The 21404-nt window shown below is 46.5% G+C and overlaps 1 protein-coding gene across 1 annotated transcript in view; it reads left to right on the top strand.

The window, feature by feature from the left end:
• Nucleotides 1-19273, top strand: part of FSHR (follicle stimulating hormone receptor) — a 79972-nt gene extending 60699 nt beyond the window's left edge. Inside the window, exons 7-10 of the mRNA XM_033145475.1 lie at nt 4875-4943; nt 7030-7104; nt 11914-12099; nt 18043-19273. Of these exons, the coding sequence (XP_033001366.1) occupies nt 4875-4943; nt 7030-7104; nt 11914-12099; nt 18043-19273 (1561 nt within the window). The remainder of the gene's footprint in view (nt 1-4874; nt 4944-7029; nt 7105-11913; nt 12100-18042) is intronic.
• Nucleotides 19274-21404: the final 2131 nt, after the last annotated feature.

The following is a 21404-nucleotide window of genomic DNA, read 5'->3' as shown; positions in this document are numbered from 1 at the left end:
AGTGGCATGACTGGCAGTTCTTCAGGACCGTGTCCCAACCACAATCCTGTATGAAAAAGATGAAGATGCAAGCCAGAATCATAGAATCATAGAGTTGGAAAAGACCACATAGAGTTGGAAAAGATCCAGTCCAACCCCCTGCCAAGCAGGAAACACCATCAAAGCATTCCTGACAGATGGCTGTCAAGCCTCCGCTTAAAGACCTCCAAAGAAGGAGACTCCACCACACTCCTTGGCAGTAAATTCCACTGTCGGACAGCTCTTACTGTCAGGAAGTTCTTCCTAATGTTTAGGTGGAATCTTCTTTCTTGTAGTTTGAATCCATTGCTCCGTGTCCGCTTCTCTGGAGCAGCAGGGTCGGGGAGATATTGTAGAGGCATATACAATTATGAATGGAGTGGAGAAAAAGAATAGAAAGAACCTAGAGCGGGGACAGAGAGCTTATGGCCTTCCATGTCCTGCTGGACTCCAACTCCCATCGTTCCCTGACCATTGGTCCATGCTGGCTGGTGCTGATGGAAGGCCACAAGGCAACCAGACCTGACCTAGTTAGGCAGCGGCCTTCAGTTTCATGGGGCTCCCCCCTCTTTGGTGCGTAGTGTGAAGTTCGAGATGCAAAGGTACAATGTGCAGCCTGCTTGCTAAGAAGTATAAGGCCCCGAGACTGAAAGAGGATTGGATATTATATACGGATTATAAGGGGTGGGGATGTTATAACAAGAAAACAATCATAACAGGCTGAAAAAATACTCAACATTAGATGTTATAACGGGAGGTTATGTAAGGTAATGAAAATAAATTAGCAGAGTAAGAAAATGCAGTTGAAAGGATAGTAGATAGGAAACCATGGAAAGAGTGGAAGGGAAGTATAATTTAAGATATAGAGGATTTAAATACCGTATTTTCCGGCGTATAAGACGACTGGGCGTATAAGACGACCCCCAACTTTTCCAGTTAAAATATAGAGTTTGAGATATACTCGACCGCAGATTCTCCACCCGTCGTATAAGACGACCCCCGACTTTTGAGAAGATTTTCCTGGATTAAAAAGTAGTTTTATACACCAGAATATACAGTAATCTCAGAAGAATTTAGATATGTTGTTATTATTACTATCATATGTTTTTGTTTTATACCTATGCTATCTTTTTTCTATAATTTTATGTATCATTATAACATATCGGTAGTATGTTTTGATGATGAGATAAAACATAAAAGCAAATGAGAGAGATTGAGCGCGCCCTTTGATAAGGCTATAAGGCTATATGTTTACTCTGAGAAGCTTGGGTGCTTAGGATGTGTAAAAAAAAACCTTTAAGCATTCAACATGCTTCACATGCATGACACTATTATCATCCTTGCAACAAGGTAAATCAGTATTGTTATCCCCCATGTTGCAGATGGGGAGATCGAGGCTGAGAGAAAGTGACCTGCCCGAGACCACCTAGTGAGGACATACTGTAGTAGGGTTGAGTTGCGATTCCAGGCAAGGGCATCCAGAGTTGTGGCTCTCTGGCCACTAGATCAGCCCAGCAATCTTAGAAGTAACTGTTGTGAGTGCGATAGACCATTGGGTGGAATTCAGCGTTGTGGCATTACAGACATTCTGTCTGAGGCAACACATCGGCTTTCCCTCCTGTTGAGCTGTTCTTGGGGGGGGGGTTCTGGAACACCCCCAAGCCAGTTTGAAGGGGAAGGGGTGAAAGCCCCATTGCACAAGAAGAAACCCTTGAGCAAGGCTTCCAATGACAGGCTTCGTTTGGGCAACTCTTGCCCAGTATTACAAAAAAAAACCTAAAAAAACCAATGTTACATAATAAGATTACTTGTCTGGGAAGAATGGTCTAAAGAAGGAAGTTTTGCAGGAGTTATAAACTGTTATGTACTGACTTGAATAGGATCCAAAATGCAGCAGTCTGATTGGTCCTAGAACAATAGGATCCAGAATGCAGCAGTCTGATTGGTCCGCAGGAGCCACCCAATCCAGCTATAGGTGGAAGTGAATCCGCAACCCGATTGGCATATAGGAGTATCCCGGAATTAGCCAATCACGTGGGGCCCATTGTGTAAATAGTGTATATAAAGCAAACGTTTTGGGGGAACTGCATTCCTCACTACTATGAGCTGAATAAAGAGCATGAAATTCACACTTGACTCCGAGTATATTTCATAAACAAAGCAATGAATGCACCTTCCTCAAATTACTAATTAATGGCTAATAGAAACTACTGCAATATTAGTATTCATTATTATCGTCATCAATGCTCTGACCTCGTTTGGAAAGTCTTGTCAGGAGCTTCCTGGCTGACGAATGACTCCCTGTCTGACTCTCCCCTCAGGGGCTGCAGGCTAGGCCTCAGGGAGTCCACAACTTGATTTGTTCTCTCTCCTGCTTACCCTGTTGGTTTCACACAAGCACTCATGTCAGGGATCCTGGCTGTGAAGCCATTTCTCTCTGGCTTGTCTTGTCACCTCCAGAGGCATCACGGGAGGTTTCCTCGTAAGCCGTGATCGCCTCTGACATGCATCAAAGACGTGACACTACCAGGCACGTGCCTTTCACAGTCGAAAGGGTAATCTCTCCGACCATGACTGTAATTGATTTCCATGTCAACCTTCGCACACCCTCTTGGACCTTAGATAAGCGTATCGCTCGAATGGGCAGCTTTCGCTCTGGATTAGAGGCCAGGCATGGAGGCTTTCTGACAGTTTAATTAAATGATTCATTGTCAGCCCATCACTCAAACCTGCCACTTTGGGTTAAGAGTGGATGAGTCTTGCCGAGTCACAATAGGAGCAGGGGAGGAGGCAAATTATGGGGTGGAAGTGATAAATACAACTGACTGTAGAAGATTGTTTGGGATGAAGCAAGGAGCCGGAGAGAGAGAAAGGCATGTTAGCTATCGTCGTTCCCTGGGAGAAAAATTCCTCCACGAGCTTGTTGAGATTCCCCAGTATTACTGTTATTTCGTCATTTTGGAAAGCGCTTTGAGTTTCCAAAGAAACTCGCAATTGCATAAGGAACCGAATGCTCTCCTGCCTCATCCCTCAGTCTGGTTTGCACAACGTGGTAAGCCAAACTATGACTTTGTAAGACTGCAGGAACATGCCTGCTACCAGATTGAAGCTTGCAAGTGCTTTGCTTCTCTCTGGCTCTCCTTCCTGCCATGTCATGCTATGTCATCCAAACTGGGGTGCACCATGGTCAAGCTCTTTCCGCATTAACCGTGAGCTGTAGCCAAGGTTTGTTATTGCTATTTGTGCAATGCAGGGATGAAGAAGAGGACCCAGGTGGCGCTGTGGGTTAAACCGCAGAGTCTAGGGCTTGCTGATCGGAAGGTCGGCGGTTCGAATCCCTGCCACGGGGTGAGTTCCTGTTGCTCGGTCCCAGCTCCTGCCCACCTAGCAGTTCAAAAGCACATCAAAGTGCAAGTAGATAAATAGGGACCGCTCCAGCGGGAAGGTAAACGGCGTTTCCGTGCGCTGCTCTGGTTCGCCAGAAGCAGCCTTGTCATGCTGGCCACATGACCCAGAAGCTGTCTGCGGACAAATGCCGGCTCCCTCGGCCTATAGAGCGAGATGAGCGCCGCAACCCCAGAGTCGGACACGACTGGACCTTTACCTTTACCTTTACCTAGGGATGAAGAATTTGGTTCAGTTCAGGTTTAATTCACACTTTCCTAAACAATCTGCAAGCCAAAACACAACAACCTTTCAAAATTTGCATTTTTTTCTGAATTTGGCAATGAAGTTCTCTTGCCAAGTAATGTGTGCAAAAGTGCATGCACTAGGGCAAAATGTGCATTTTTTTTGCTTGAGAGAACGTGTTTTTGCTATAACGGAAGTGTCCAGGAAATGCACTGGAAAGCGTGGGATACGTTTTGCTTGGCGCAATATTGTCTGAACTCCCTGTAAGCCAATCAGGATGAATGTTCAATTAACAGGTCATCTGGAAACAACCTTAAGTAGTCATTATGGTCTATAAATGTTAAGGTAATGAAGTTACTGGCCAGCTTGACAAATGCATTATTTTAGGGTGAAGAACCTAATTAGGAAATTAGAATATTTGCAAATGAAGTGATGCATAGCAGGATTGCCCCCTTCAAATGAGCAAATCGAACTTTGAAGAACTGTTACACTGCAAAAAATGGGGCGCTTCTTTTCAAGTCTTTCTGGCCACCCCAGGTCCAAATCCCCAATTAGCTATGAAATTCATTTTGTAATCTTGGACAGGTCACTCTCTTTCGACCTAACCCAGTGTTTTTCAACCACTGTTCCGCGGCACACTAGGTGTTGCCTGGTGTGCCGTGGGAAAAATTGAAAAATTACTTTATATATAGTCAATATAGGCACAGAGTTAATTTTTTTAACATTTTCTAATGGTGGTGTGCCTCGTGGTTTTTTTCATGAAACAAGTGTGCCTTTGCCCAAAAAAGGTTGAAAAACACTGACCTAACCTACCACAGAGCACTGCCATGATGACAAAATGGGGAGAGGGATAAACATTGTATGCCGCCTGAAATTCCTGGGCGCAAAAGTGGTATATAAATGAAGCAAATAACTTTCTTCCTTCCATCATCTCTTTGCTAACATTTTGATTGACCCCCGCCTTTTACTGCAGAATATGTGGCACATGGTAGATGCAACTCACTGAATTCTTATCACTGTGCCAGAGGCTGTCTGATTGACTTTCTGTGGGAGTGTCACAGTTTGAAGGCTGTTGTTGTTTTATGGGGGGGGGGGAGTTCTTTACCACAAATTCATTTTTAAAGGGGTTGGGGGGGGAGTTTGTTGTAAGGAGCATTTCAGTAGAATGTTGCTGTGGTTTTTTTTTAAAAAAATGGAATCTAACAGCCGTTTTCTCTTTATTGCAGAAGGCTGTATAAAAATGGACTCAGCGAAATTGAAGACCATGCCTTCAATGGGACCATCTTGTCCTCACTGTGTGTATTATTTCTTTATTCTACTGATTTGGCTCTTTGGGGGGCATTCCATAGGAGATATACCATTGCAGCAAAATAACTTCGGTTACGGTTTTGTTTTCCCCATAAGTAGAGGGTGGTGTCCGACTGAGCTGAACTCAGGTTAGAGCCACGGCAGTTGCAACCCCCTCCAGTGGAACGTGGCCCAAATCCAGGACACCATCTTCTGGGTCGGAAATCCCATGTGAGTCATGTGACCCATGTGAGATCTCAGCCCAAAATCACATGAAAGCAAGGCGCCCAAAATGGCTGCCGTGCTCTGACCGGGGGGGGGGGGAGAGGGGATGTCCTGGTTTTTATGAGGCAGTTGATGGGTATGCAGTTTATGATCATGGCTATGCTAGGCCCCATAATTTCTACTCTGAGTAAACCTTGGTTGAATGCCACCCATTGACATGCATCTCCCATTGATAGGAATCAATGCTTTAAAATACTTAACTGTAATTGGATCGTGCTCAATTTATTTCAGTGAATTTCTTTAGGTGACAGGCTTCATATACAGCAGGGGTCAGCAAACTTTCTCAGCAGGTCCACTGTCCCTCAGACCTTGTGGGGGGGCTGACTATATTTGTGGGGGGGGGTGATGCAAGAGCACCACGAGCCCCGGTGGCTGCTTACCTGTGTCTTGCAAGTGGCGGGGGCTGGTGGCGGTGACGGCAGGATGATGAATGGCGTGCGAAAGGGCTCCGGAGAGGGGCTGCTTAAAATGGCGGCAGCTTGAGCGCTGCTGCTGCTGGCACCAACAAAGCCCAGCCCCCTTCCTCCTCTAGGCAGGGCGGGGAGAAGCCAGGAGGAGGGAGAGAGGAGGTGCCGGCACCGCCGTGTGAGGGAAAGGGATGGAGAGGGAAAGAACGTGTGTGCACTGGCAATCCACGCAGCGAGTCCCAGACCATCCACGGGCCGGATCCAGAAGGCAATTGGGGCTGATCCGGCCCACGGGCCTTAGTTTGCCTACCCATGATATACAGCTTAATCTCTGTGTTTGTGTGTGTTTACGTTCTTTCTTTGCATAGGATATTGAGTCTTAAGCCAGGTAGCTTACACAAAGCTAAGAATCACTGCGTTGTTAGAGATGTAAATCCTACAACCATTGAGTGAAATCATAACAGAGAGGGGAACAGTGGACGTTGCTTTATGCAGAGTCACACCATGGTCTTCCAAGCTCTGTTGACAACAGGGTTATTTATCAGAACTCCCATCCAAAGCTGGAGCCAAAGTCCTTTGGATCCTCTGAGGGGGGTGATTCTTGGGCCCCTTACCTATGCCACCCTGGAACTGGCTTAATGAAACAGAGGGGGGGAAATACCCTCCCCACCTTCTACCTTGGCTGCCACAAACTGGCAGGGCTTGAGGTCCAGCTGTGGGCCTGACACTTCACGCCTCCTTGACTCCATTTCGGATTGTTCTGCCCACTGCGGAGCCAGCGGCGGAGCAAGCCGATCGGGCACCTGGGGCAGCATGCGTGCCCCACACATAAGGACAGGGCCAGCCGCCCGTGGGGCAGGGCAAGCCAGGGCAGGACACTCTGCAGGGCCTCCAAGGAGTCTGCCTGCCTCCTCCCACTCAGCCGCCCTACAGCTGAGGGGGGGTGGCGGGCAGACCATTTGGGTCAGAGCGGAGCCTGTGGGTGCCCAAGCAACAGGGTCACTCCCAGGAGAGACTCGTAGCTCGGGCACGTTGCAGGCCCCGCAGTGAGTACCGCCCGGCATTTTGTCACCCCCCTCAGTGGTGACACCCGAGTCAGACTGCCCCCCACCACACACCCCTTCCTCTGCCCCTGCCCAGAGCAGACTTACAGTCTAAATTACACAAGACAAAAGGGGGGAAAGGAGGGTGAGAGGTGAAAAAAGCAAACTCAGGGACTCGTGCTTAAAGTTAAAGGGCCCCCTATGATGGTCGCAGGGTCCGGATGGGTTCATAGCCTTTCTTTCAAAATAACTGACTAGTCAATTAAACATTAGCCATTTAAGCAACCCTAGCTAGTTGATTGGGGGGGGGGAATCAAACAGCAACCATGACTTTTATTTATTTCTTCTTTCTAACATAGAAATCTGCGTGGTAATGACAAGCTGGAAAAATTACCTAATGAAGTTTTCCAGGGAGCCGATGGACCAGCCGTTTTGTAAGTAATAATTTTCACTAATTTTCTGCTGCCGTTGTGTCATCATCTCAGATGAGTGGTCACAACAGACAAGGAGGCACATCCGTAGATATTCAGAATTCAAAAACGCCGCACCCCAGCCTGCTGTCTTAAGGGGCATGGACCAGCAAGACCTGCTCCCTGTGATTATTCTGTCCATGTGTCCAGGCTAATGGATTTTTTTATCGTACGATCATGTTCAGCAGTGCTTGCCTCTCTCGGGCAGAGCCCTCCATTTCTGGGTGGCAGAAAGGCCTCTGACTCCCACAGCACCGCCAGCCTTATGTAAATCTCACCATCTGTATTTGTCCTCTGCTCCTGATAATGTTTATTCCAACCCCCCTGTTTCGTTTTGTTTCCCCTGCATAGGATTCCAGCTCTTCCTTATCCGTGATTTTAATATTTGGATAAGGCTGTAACTGAAGCCTCTTTGTAGCAGCCAAGCAATAAACATTTCTTTGAGATGGGGTTACGGCAGGGCGGGGGGGGGGGATAACCACCGTTTCCCTGTAGCGAGAAGTTAACGTGACGCCTTTGTAAGCAGGAGCCAAACACCATCACATTCTGATGGGTTATCAAATTGATTTCACTGCAGTTCAGATTCATCCGATACTTCACATTCAAACACTGAGTTATTTTTATGAGAATTATTCTGTTCTATTACATCGTTCTGTGGATGGTAAATTGCCTTCTTTTTCCTTTTTTTTTATCCTGTGCAATGATCATGAAAGAGAGTTTTTCTACTCATCTGTCACCGGAGAATACACCCAAACCTACTTTCACTTACAGGAATGATTGACCCATAATAACATCTTTGCTTGGCGAAAACAGAATTGACTAAATCAATTCTTGCTTTCTTTTTCTTTTTCCAACCCCCCTCTTCTTCTTCTTCTTCTTCTTCTTCTTTTCTACCAGCTCAACAAATGGTTTGTTTTTTTTATTAAATTGCCCGACAGGCTGATTTAAGGCTTGTTGTTCCCGAATCAGTATTCAGGTGACAATTAACAATGCCGAGTAGTTTATATTCAAAAAGAAGAATCCAGAGGCAGCATTTGTGTAGAAGGTGAAGCCGCACATTGAGTTGCAAGTTGGTGCCCGCTCAAGCTAAAAATGGAACTAGAGCTCGGGACATTGTGGGATATTAGCCAGGGATCCACCCTGTCTTCTCCTATCCAACTCTAACCAACATAAGGTGCTTCAGAGAGATTGGCCAGGCAAGCAAGAAGACCAGTTGACACCAAGATGGAGAACCTGTGGCCCTCAAGATGTTGTTGGACTACAACTCCCATCATCCCTGCTGGCTGGGACTGATGGAGAGTCCAACTGTATCTCAAGGGCTGCCTTCTCCCCAGCCCCTGCTTTATTGGCACCTTCAAATCTGCATGCGGATCGAGGTGGGCCACTTCTGCCTGCCAAATGGTAGAACCGGCCCATTTTATACTTGTACCTGAGATTGGTTCCCTTACCTGGCCCAAATTTAGTTGTGCAGTCTGCCCATGAAAAAGAACAAGTTCTATCCCTGGGGCTTTCCAAAGAGCAGGCAAATCCACAACAATAAGATGCCCAAGATGAAAGATTCATCGCCAGTATCCGGTTGGACCGGTTAAAGGCAACATTTTTGACCTAATTCCATTCATTATGTCTTGGGCTTACAAAGCAGCCACTTTATCAGCTTTACCAGTATGTCTCCTCTCGTCCCTTTGAACGGTGGTCATATTCAAATTCTCACCACCTCATCCGCTTTCATGCTGACCTAATGGTCAATTTTCTGCAATGAGCAGAAGTTTTTACCCTCTCCAGGCCCTTCAGTTTCAGCCTCCATCAGGGAATCATCCCTCCTTGCTCCACCCATTTTGTGCCATCATCCAACACTCATTCATTTTTGGGGTGCCTTGGTGTAGTGGATAAGAGCGGTAGACCCGTAATCTGGGGAACTGGGTTCGTGTCTCCACTCCTCCACATGCAGCTGCTGGGTGACCTTGGGCTAGTCACACTTCTTTGAAGTCTCTCAGCCCCACTCACCTCACAGAGTGTTTGTTGCGGGGGAGGAAGGGAAAGGAGAATGTGAGCCGCTTTGAGACTCCTTCGGGTAGTGAAAAGCGGGATATCAAATCCAAACTCTTCTTCTTCTTCTTCCTTCAGACCACTCATGTACAGTGAAGACAGTCCTTGACCAAATTGCAATCCACTTGAATTCTCTGCATGACACTTTTCCTCATACACTGGTTTGCTTCCCTGTATTGTGGCCTTGCAGCTGTGAAGCTTCATCTGAACACACACACACACACACACACACACACACACACACCCCTCTAGTGTCAATATCTGGTCGTGCTAATGCTGCAAGAACTGTATTTTGCGGGCATGGAAGCCAAATAGATTGCCTGTTGTCTCCTCCTTGTCAGCTCTCGTTGCTATTTTCTTGCAGAAAGCAATCATATCTGTTCAGCATGGCTTCCCTCCTGGAAAACTGGGCTTGGTACTAGCAACCTTGACATCCATATCCCTTTATATGAGTTTACTTTCCCCCGCCCCCTCAAAAAAAGAAAGCTAAAAGCCCTCTATTACCTGTAGGCTGCCTATCTACAGGCTAACATGGGACGTTCATAACCATTCTAACTGCCCAGGACAAATGCATCAAATGTGCCAGCTTGCTAGAACTTTGGCAAACAGTGTGATTTCTAAGAAGGAAGTGAAAGGCCCCCTTGGGTGAGGCAGAAAATTCACTCAGGATCTAAAGACAAAACAGGTTGGGTGCTGACGGCAGAGAAGGAACCAATAGGGAAAGGAGCTTCAGAGATCAATGCCCTGAGGACCGGGGAGAACAAAGTGATGCTCAGTGGGGTACAGGTTGAAGTTAGGGCAGGCAACAGAGAATGGGGCACGTGTACCTTTAACATGTTATCGGCAGAGTTAATCTGTAATGGGCATGGGTGAACCTGCCGGAATTCCCTCTTCCCACAAAACTGTTCAAAGATTAAGGAGCCCTATCCGTCTTTGTGTCAGTTGAAGCGACTGCCAGGCATTGGCCCAGTTCCAAGACAGGTTGCAGCTGGGGCTCAATCGCAGAAGTCAAGAATCAGACATGATCAGAGACAGTTGGAAATCAGGAACCACTGGCATAGGAAGGGCGAGGCATAGGGAGCGGGGTGCCCCGGGCAGCGTGATCCCGGTAGGGTTCCATCTCGACTGCCCCCCCCCACCCGCGCTGCATGCCCTGCCCCCAGAATGCGTGCCATGCCCCTGCAGACGACGCACCACGCCCCCAGAATGTGCGCCACGCCCATGTGGGCGGCGCGCCACACCCCCAGAACCTGCGCCAGCCCCGCCCCCGCCTGCTTCCCGCCCCTGGTGCCAGAGCATGAAGCTCCGCAACTGTCAGGAACCACAACAGGCAGAGTCTGTATGGACTCACTGCACCGCTTGCGAAACTGGCTTGGATATAAGGCCTTTATGGAGTCTGGTGTGTCCTGATTGGCTTGCAGAGTCAGCTGACTCCCTTCAGGCTAAATATGCAGCTTAAGAGCACCTTTTCCCTTAAGGCAGGGTGTTCCCCAGGCCACCACCCACTCTCATTAGGCCACACCCCTTTCATGCCCTTCTTTGAACCCTCCTTGAACGCTTTTGCCTAGTTGGGAAGGTGTCCTTGAAAAGCCTCTTGCCTACCTGGCTGGAGATGTGTGTTCAGAAACCACTCCTATCCTAAGGACTAGCCAGCCTCATCTTCTGATGATCCAGATGGCTAGTGGTGCAAATAGCTATCTGCTGAAGACCATAGCTGAGAGCTTTTCTCAATGTCTTAAAGTATCCACCCCCACCCTGTCTCCACCCCCATCGTTCTGCCAGGACACTGAGGTCCAGCGCCGAGGGCCTTCTGGCGGTTCCCTCGCTACGAGAAGCCAAGTTACAGGGAACCAGGCAGAGGGCCTTCTCGGTAGTGGCACCCGCCCTGTGGAACACCCTCCCACCAGATGTCAAAGAGAAAACCAACTACCAGACTTTTAGGAGACATCTGAAAGCAGCCCTGTTTAGGGAAGCTTTTAATGTTTAATAGATTATTGTATTTTAACATTCTGTTGGAAGCCGCCCAGAGTGGCGGGGTATAAATAAATATTATTATTATTATTATTATTATTATTATTATTATTATTATTATTATATCTGTACAAGTCTTTAGCTGCAGGTTTCTAGTATTTTAACACCAGGATCAGAGCGTATAGTTGAGAAACTATGTATTGATCTCAGGAGTGTTTACCTACAAATAGGGGAAATCAATTCAGTGAATATGAAACGGAAATCAATTCAGTGAATATGACCAGTATTCCCTGTTGTTTTTGCTTTCAGTCCACAAGCAATATGTTATTGATTACATTTTCTTCTCCCGTTTGCATTGCGCTCCCTTTGCATTGATATGAATGGGGTAGCATGACACAATGGTGATGCAGTTTAGGTAATTGATGACCTAAGTTAGGTATTGTCACCACAGAGGACAGCAAGACAAGTAACATGGGTTTTGGCAGAAGATGAACTGCAGCAGAATGGAAACACTGCTACATGTGACAGGGCACGATAAAAAATAATGCCTTCTGACGTCCCTACTTACAAGTAAGACCCATGTCTTCGGTAGGGCTTACCCTCAAGGAAGCTTGCACAAGATCATATTATCAGTTCTTATTTTTTAGTGCTTCTTGCTAGTTTATTTTACGTTGCTAATGAAATGTCTCCAGCGTTCCATGTAAGTAGTGAATTGGTTTGTTTGGAATTATGAAGCAACCGCATTTCTTCTTAAAGGGATATTTCAGAGACCAAGATCAGCCAGCTGCCCATCGTTGGACTGGAGAACATTAACAAGTTGATAGCAAGATCTGCCTACAACTTAAAGAAACTACCTCCTTTGGACAATTTCCGCTCCTTGATTGAGGCAAACCTCACCTACCCAAGCCACTGCTGTGCATTTGCAAACTGGACAAAACAAAAGTGAGTGGGCCCATTTCTTTGCATTTAAGAGTCTGAATTTATTTGTAAGTGTCTGAGTCTGTCTTGAGTTAGATGGTGTTTGTCACGTGCAATTTCTCTGTCCTGCTATGCCAGAGAGACTGGTGTAGCACCTTTAAAGTTTCTCAAGCAGTTTCAAAAACACGCAGGCTCACAAAGCTCTCATGCTCTGAGCAGGAGATACCAATGGTCAAGTATGGTCACCTTTCCAGATGTAAGGAAGACTACCCATTAGACCAGAAATTGGGAAGCCTGTAACCCCTCCATATATTTGTTGGACTCCAGCTCCTATCAGCCCTGGCCAGCATAGCCAGTGGTCAAGGATGATGGGAGCTGTAGCCTAGCAAGGTATGTTGGACCGCGGTTTCCCACTCCTATTTTAAAGGATTCACCAATGAGAGTGGGAATCCAACAGCATGGAGGGTTGGTAGTTAGCCACCGCTGTAAGGCAACTCCTCTTCCTTCTTGCGAAGGCCTTTTTCTTATAAGGCGGAGGAGGTTAGAGAGGGCCCAAGAGCTTTCACACACTACTATAAAAATCGCAGAATCGTAGAATCATAGAGTTGGAAGGGAATTGCAAGGCAGGAAACTCAGCTAAAGCAGCCATGAGAAGATGGCCATCCAACCTCTGCTTGAAAACCTCCAAGGAAGGCGAGTCCATCACCTCTCATGGGAGTCTCTTTCATTGTTGAATAGCTCTTACTGTCAGAAAGTTCTTCCTGATGTTGAGTCGGAATCTCCTTTCCTGTGACTTGAAGCCATTGGTTCAAGCCCTACCCTGCAGAGCAGGAGAAAACAAGCTTGTTCCCTCTTCCGTGGGATAGCCGTTGAGATATTTGAAGATGGCTATCATGAATCAGACACCCTTCAAAAACCATTCTTGTTTCTGCAGTGCAGCTCTCCAGGAAAGTACAAAAAAGCATTTGCTATGTAAAGCTTGCATAAATCTGCATAGATTGGTGAAAATAATGTATACAGGGCCATGTAGACAGGGGGTGGTGAGGTGGGCGCAGACGAGGAGGGGGTGCAAAATCAGCTAAAAACATGTACATAAATATGTCTATAATTAAAAATAATCAATTATTGCCTCATAAGAAAAGGTTTTAAATAGAGGGTGAATTGAATGGGTGGAGGGGGGAGTTTGGAGGAGAGGCAGAAAAGAGAGCTAATTTGTCTGTGGCTAGAAACAAACATTTGTCTGTGGCTAAAAAACAAAACCTGTACAAACTGGTGTGGAAATGTAGAGTACTGAGCCTAAGACTGGGAAAATGAGAATCTGAGATAAACCAAAACTGACATATTCATCTATCCCTGCTCGCTACCAGACAGACCCTTGCCTGCTCAGGCGAGAGCCCAAAGAAGTTGTTGGACCATTTGGGAATCCAGCCAACAGAAGGGAGAGAAATCTTTCCTTCTTCTTTTTTTGCAGCTTGCCAGAAACAAGCAGGGGAATAACAGTGCCCCCTCATAATTAAGATCTCATTTATTCTTGTTTTAATTGTGCCGAATCCCGATTCAGCTCATTTTATTGGTTATATATGGTTTTTATCAGTATCTGTAATATGTTTTGTTTGTTTGTTTGTTTGTTTGTTTGTTTTGATGCAACGGCCTGTGGGCTATGCAAATAAATAAAGTTTGCTATTAAAAGAAGTTGTTGGACCATTTGGGAATCCAGCCAACAGAAGGGAGAGAAATCTTTCCTTCTTTTTTTTTTGCAGCTTGCCAGAAACAAGCAGGCTTTGGGTGGTGCAGTCAGGTACACATTGTTTGCCTCTGGGGGGACTGATGTTATTCAATCTATCTGAATGCCTGTTTGGTCCTCCCGTGTAGAATATGTACGTAAATGACAGGCACCGGCAAAGTAGAATCAATCCTGAAGTCTGCAAGGCTTGCCTTCACAAAATAACTGACCACGTTAAAGGCTGCTTCCGGAGGCTGTCTGTCACTTTGGCAGATGGGAAGAGGACCATAGGCATTTGGGCAGCTGCAGGGCAGGATAGGAGTGGGCACGATGAAATTGATACACCCACAGTGTGCGTTTGCGTCCCTGATTTTCGAAAAGATTCATTATCAAGACCCCCGTGGAGCTTTGCCAGTGCTAATCATAGGGCCTCCTCAGCCTCTTAAATCAACCTTCCCTACAAATGATTTGCCACCAGTGGGGTATCGCAGGGCCTTCGAGCATCAAGGGTCCTCCTCATTTATCTCCATCTTTCTCAAGTATTCTTTGAGATTTGCACGTTGATTGATTTAATTAACCCACAAACTCTCTCGGTTTGTGTTGCCGGTCGTGCATTTAACTGCTTCTCGGTTCAGTGTTTCACGGCATAGGTGGGCTGGCTTCAGCCTTGCAAAATCCATTATAATTATTATTATTTATGAGGACCCTCCTGGTCCACCACTCGCGTTCGAAATTTGCAGACCAAGAGTGCATATGCTCAGGATGTCCTGACGCTTAAGGCACAACCAATCTGCTTTAAGTGATCCTGAGTATGTACTCCTCGCTTAAGAAGTACTTGACAGCGCAATGCTGTGCATGACTATTCAGAAGTAAGCCCAACTGAGTCCAACGCGACTTGCTCCCAGGTAAGTGTGTAAGGTTGCAGCTTTGGGACTGTCTTTGCAGTTGATAAGCAATCCACGAGCAAATGGCCAGTGGTTCTTTCACTTGATTAGTGTGTAGCATAAACAGACAGATAGGTAGACAGACAGATGTGTGAGTACAGTGCTTTCCGACAAGAAAAATACGTGCCGGAAATCACAGTGAAGTTGTTACAATAAGTCACCAAGTGCCTTGGGGCAGCCCTGAACAGATGCTGGTTTGACAACAGCCATGTTCGCTGCCTGCAGAGGTTCTAAAAACTACAGCAAGCTGGTTTGGGGGTCGCCCCTGGTTCTGGTGCAGGTCAAATAAATGCACCTCCGCCTTCCTCGTTCCCTTAGATTCAGGTAGATGGTTAGGGCAGCTCAGAAGGGCTCTTGCACAAACACACATGTGCAATGGTAGAGGCCTGGCAGGAAAGCTTAAAGCCCTCTGCCGCAACATGGGAGGCAGATAGAAGAGAAGGAAATATGAATTGGCCCTGTAGCTTGATCAAGCACGGCTAAGAGCGGCTAGGAGCTTTTTGCTCCCTGCTACTGAGATGCCGCCCCAGATGACTATTTAAGAACATAAGGGTAGAGTTCTGGGCACCACAATTTAAGAAGGGCATTGACAAGCTGGAGCACGTGTAGAGGAGGGCAACCAAGGTGACCAAGGGTCTGGAAACCAAGCCAGAGAGAGCTGAGTAAGCTCAGCCTTGATAACAGGACATTGAGAGTAGATAAGATAATAATCCTCGAATATCTAAAGGGCTGTCGCAAGCTCCAGAGGCTAAGACCTGAACCAGTGGCTTCAAGCTACAAGAAAGGAGATTCCAACTTAATATCAGCATGAACTTTCTTACAGTAAGACAGTGAAACGGACTCCCTTGGAAGGTGTTGATCTGCTCCTTCGTTAGAGGTTTTTAAGCAGAGGTTGGCTGGCCATCTGTCATGGATGCTTTAGTTGAGATTCCTGCATTGCAGGGGGTTGAATTAGAAGAAGAAGAAGAGTTTGGATTTGATATCCCGCTTTTCACTACCCGAAGGAGTCTCAAAGCGGCTAACATTCTCCTTTCCCTTCCTCCCCCACAACAAACACTCTGTGAGGTGAGTGGGGCTGAGAGACTTCAGAGAAGTGTGACTAGCCCAAGGTCACCCAGCAGCTGCATGTGGAGGAGTGGAGACACGAACCCGGTTCCCCGGATTACGAGTCTGCTGCTCTTAACCACTACACCACACTGGCTCTCCCTGGGGCCCCTTCCCACTCTACAATTCTTTGATTCTACCCTCTTCTCATGGCAGCCTACCGGGCGCCTGTGGGTAACCCACAAGCAGGATCTGAATGCAACAGCACTCTGCCCTCCTGTGGCTTTCCAGCAACTGGTATTCAGAAGCATTTCTTGCCTCTGACTGTGGAGGTCGAACATATAACACAGATCCATGCCCCAGTCTCCAAAGTTGGCCAAAGGCGATAAATAATGCACATCATATTGCTAGAAATATCCTGAGTATTTGCTCTGCGTTTATTTCAAGACCGAGACAATTCTCCTAGGATTTTTTTTTGTGGAGGTATGCGAGGGAGATAGAACAAGAGTGAACAGGAGATAGAGAGAGAAGGGCTGGCGGAATCGGAATAGGATTGCAGGAAACCTCATAAAGGTGCTGCCCTCTCAGGACTCTGCCTTGGCCAACGTAAAAGATTTCCACGTCAAACAATGCTTTCTTCCTCAACTTCAGGAAGAGAAATACTTTCTTCTCGACAGCAACCTCTCTCCCACACAGAGGGGAGTGTGGGCTGGGTGGCTGTTTCCTCTCTCTCTCTCCCCCCACCCCCCAACACCACTCCACTTGACTTGGAAATGCAATGTCTGTTTCCAAACCTCCTCTGCAGTCAGTCAGCCAGAGAGTTGCTGTTGTTTCCTCCTAAGCTTTGATCAAAGAAATCAAAGAAAGGTGATGATTCTTTCATGGGATTGAGTTCAGCGGCAGAGACTTCAAGTCAGCTTTTGTGTTCAAGATAGGCTCCCTCCCACACACACACAAACGAGGAAGACGAGAGACGAAGCTGGGGCTGTTTAGGGATTGGGGAGGTGGGAGAGAGAGAGAGAGAATTCGGTTCATTTCGCATTTGAAGGGTGAGCCTACTTAATTCATACTTCCTGAAATAATATGCGAACCAAAACGTAGCTGAAATTGAGATTTCTGTGAATTTTGCAGAGCAGTTCTGCCGCTAGGCATTGTGAGTGTTGAGGAAGGCTGCTCCCCCCTGCAAGCCAATTCCTTCGGGCCTATGGGGCGGGGCCCACACTCACCACCACAGCTTTAAGAGGCTCCAGCGAGGCCTCAGGACACTGGTGCTGCTGCTACTCCTGCAGCAAATGTCGAAAATGGTTTTACATGTTTTTAAATGTTTTAAAAGCATTTTTACTTTGTTGCACCATGAACGGTGGTTTTTATTTACATATTTTTATTTTATTTTTCTTTGGGGTGGGACAAATGTTGAGTTGGGGTGGGGATTGGTTTTATTTTAGTATAATTGTTTTTCGGCTTTGTTTTTACTTTTACTATTTTGTTAGGCTATTGTATAGTTTGTATTTTGCTTTTTAGAGTTTTTAATGTTTGATGCTGTGTTGTTTTTAATATTTGGTTGGAAGCCTCCCAGAGTGGCTGGGGAAAGCCAGCCAGATTGGGGGTTGGGTATAAATAATAAATTGTTATTGTTGTTGTTGTTGTTATATTAGGCAATGCATGAATAAATGCATATATTGGGGGCGGGGCTGTTAAACTGTCCATATAAGTGCATATGTTAATTTTTTTAAAAGCACAAAAGATATATAAAATAACTTACATTATATTGGGGGAAATTGCTTTGCAAAAATGTATGCATTGTGCAAAATTGCACATGAGAATGCGTATAATGAGTGGGAACGGACAGAGTGCTTGTGGGGGGAGCTTCCCATATGTAGGGGTACCATTGGTGAGAAAGCCCTCTGCCTTGTAGGTTATCTCTGTGCTGCCAATGGACAATGAACATGGGTAGGGCAGGTGATCTTAAAGAAGTGAGTTGAGATGGGAGTAGGTGCCCATTCACATATTTGAACCCCAAGCCATTTAGGATTCTAAAGGTAAGTATCTGCACCTTGAACTGGAACCAGAAGTTTAGATATAAAGCCCTGTGTAATTTGTCATTAAAAAGAGAAGTGCAAAGGGCTGTGCCACAGTTAACAAGGAAAAATGCAATGGTTTGCATTTGTGTGTGTGTGTGTACCTGAACATGCACAACTCTTTCTTTCTTGCTGCGTTTTTGAGGCTTGTGACCGTATTCTTTTTCTTCCCTTCCAGTTCTTTTTTCCACCCCATATGCAATAAGTCATCTCTCCTGCTAGATCCCGACACGAAAGATTTTGACCTGGACGACCACGATTACTACCAAACCCTGTGCAAGGAAGAGGTTCAAGTCATTTGCTTCCCTGAGCCAGACGCCTTCAACCCCTGCGAAGACATCATGGGCTACAATGTCCTCCGGGTTCTCATATGGTTCATCAGCATCCTCGCCATCACGGGGAACCTGGTTGTGTTCCTGATCATAGTCAACAGCCAGTCCAAGCTCACTGTCCCTCGGTTCCTCATGTGCAACCTTGCATTTGCAGACCTGTGCACCGGCATATATCTGTTGCTGATCGCTGTCAAAGACATACAGACCAAAAGCCAGTATTACAACTATGCCATCGACTGGCAAACGGGTGCCGGTTGCAACGCAGCCGGCTTCTTCACCGTCTTTGCCAGTGAACTTTCCGTCTACACCCTGACCTTCATTACGTTGGAGCGCTGGCACACCATAACCTATGCCATGGAGCTGGAACGCAAAGTCCGCTTCCGACACGCTGTGGCCGTCATGCTTGTCGGGTGGGCTTTTGCCTTCACTGTGGCCATCCTCCCCATTCTCCAAGTCAGCAGCTTTATGAAAGTTAGCATCTGCCTACCCATGGATATAGAAACTCATCTTGCCCAGGCATATATCATGTTTCTGCTGGTACTGAACATCCTGGCCTTTTTCATCATCTGCACTTGCTACATCAGCATCTACATCACCGTGAGGAACCCCAACATCATCTCGTCCAACAGCGACACCAAAATTGCCAAGCGCATGGCGGTCCTGATCTTCACGGACTTCCTCTGCATGGCGCCCATCTCCTTTTTCGCCATATCGGCATCGCTCAAGGTCCCTCTCATCACCGTGTCCAACTCGAAGATCCTCCTGGTTTTGTTCTACCCCATCAACTCGTGCGCCAACCCGTTCCTGTACGCCATCTTCACCAAGAATTTCCGCAAGGATTTTTTCATTTTGCTGAGCAAATTTGGCCTTTGCGAAATGCACGCTCAGATTTACCGAACGGAAACCTCCTCCACTGTTCCTACCTCTCATATGAAAAACGGGCACTGTACACCTGCTCCCAAAGCCAGTGAGGGACCTGCTTATGCATTAGTCCCCCTGAATCATGTGAACTCAGAACACACGGGGGTAGGACCCGAACCAACGGCTTCAAGTTCCAAGAAAGGAGATTCTGACTAAACATACGAAAAAAAACTTTCGAGGTTTTGGAGTCTCCTTCCTTGGAAGTTTTTAAGCACCGGGTTGGATGACCATCTGCCATGGATGCTTTAGCTGTGATTCCTGCATTGCAGGGGGTTGGACTTGATGACCCTTGGGTCCCTTCCAACTCTGCGGTTCTATGATTCTATGATCCGTGGAGTTATGCCAAGAATTAACAAAGAGGGACCCATGCTTTCCTGGAGAGACAGAGAAGTACAAAAGAAGACAGAGGCTCCTGTTCTTACCATTTACATTACAAAATGTACCAAACCTAAGTGTTCTTTAGACACATGGATTAGGTATGCCTACCTATGAGTTGTGTTCTGACTTGATTTTGCCAGGTACTCAGATTCTGCAAAACAAAAAATTAATTTTTAAACTTCTGGGGAGGTTTTCTTTTCTTTTCCTTTACTAGGTGACCCCACAAACTGAAAGCTTACTTAGCACTCACCTAGACTTCCTTTTGTGTTGTATTTCTAGGTACAGGTCTGGACTTTAAAGCTCCATGTCCTAGCAGGTTTGGTTGCTGTTTGTTTGTCCTGGCACTTTCCCCAGGAACACCCACATTCTACCACTGAATCGGAGAAAATGGCAATTGGGTTTTCTGTGGATTGTCGTTTGCTCTGATTCAGTAGTAAAACGTGGGGGGTTTTCCGAGCAGAGGCAGATTTAGGGCAGCACGACCTGTTCTCCCAGACCGGGTGCTGAAACGAGGGTGGTGCCACAAGGCGTTGCAACTATGACATAACAAATTTAGCAGCATGGAAGGCGAGAGCTGGGGATTGCCGAATTTTGGCCTTGAACAGGGCACCGCACCACCTAACCTGTGCTTGGAAAGTGCAGTGCAAAGGGAAGTCTGGATGAGCCCCAAATGAATGTATTGAGATGCTTTGTATCAAATTTGACCCTCCAGATATTGTGGGAGTCCATGTGGTCAACGGTCAAGGATCATAAGAGCTGCCATCCAACAACATCTCGCCATTACTTGCCCACCCCTTATCTACTGAATTGGCAGAAGCTCTCCAAACTCTCATGCAATGGTCTTTCCAAGTGGTTCTACTGCCTACGAACCAAAGATGTTGAGGGTTGAACCTGAGACTTTCTGCATGCAAAATGTGTGCTCTTATCACTGATTTAGCCCTTTCTGCATGTTTGCCTCAGTAATAAAAGGGAAGTACTATGGGTCTCATGAGAAGCCCTTGTTGGGGCTTTTGGTTTTAACTGGAAAAGCCTCAAAACCAGTTTAGCACTTGGCGCAACACTTCCTGCTGCGTTTTCCTGCTTCTCCAGTGCTTTTGCAGAGTTGTTCAAACTTCAAACCTCTTCTTGCGCAATGGTATGTGTGCCTTTCTTGCCAGCAATTAAACTCCCACAAGTCTAGCTTGTTTCAAGTAAGCAAGCTTTAATTTACAGGCATATAAATCACGGACACTCCTGGGCTTACAGACGACATGTCCGTTCCAGTTAAAAGTGAAAGGTGGACTGACCAGGATATAAACAAAACAAAATCGAAAATTCTTTCTAGTAGCACCTTAGAGACCAACTGAGTTTGTTCCTGGTATGAGCTTTCGTGTGCATGCACACGAAAGCTCATACCAGGAACAAACTCAGTTGGTCTCTAAGGTGCTACTAGAAAGAATTTTCGATTTTGTTTTGACTATGGCAGACCAACACGGCTACCCACCTGTAACAGGATATAAACAGTGTGTCACATAAATCACATAGGCTTTGCATACAGCAGATACCCCGTATGTTGTAACACATCTTCCCTGTGGGAGGGGCGAACTGTTGAGCTTATTTAACCCTGAAAGCTCCAAACCTCACAGCCCTCCAGGTTCCCTACACTACGCGAACTGCAGATCCTTGCTTCCCCCTCTTTTTCCATATCCTGGTTCCCAGAACCTAAACCAAAGGTAAGAGTGAGCATTACTCTCCGAACCATCCAATCAGTGTAATTTCTTGGTAATATTCAAAGAGGCTCACAGTCACACTTCAACAGATACAGCCTGGAAGATTCATCCCCAGCATCTCCTCCACTTTTCAACGTTAAAAGCTGCCAGCAGGGCAAGGAATGGGGTTGATCTATATTGCACAGGGAGGGCTTAACCCT

The sequence above is a fragment of the Lacerta agilis genome, chromosome 3 (genome assembly GCF_009819535.1).
Source record: "Lacerta agilis isolate rLacAgi1 chromosome 3, rLacAgi1.pri, whole genome shotgun sequence".
Classification (NCBI taxonomy): domain Eukaryota; kingdom Metazoa; phylum Chordata; class Lepidosauria; order Squamata; family Lacertidae; genus Lacerta; species Lacerta agilis.
Note: the sequence above shows the minus strand (reverse complement) of the source record. Positions and strands in the feature narration are given on the sequence as shown.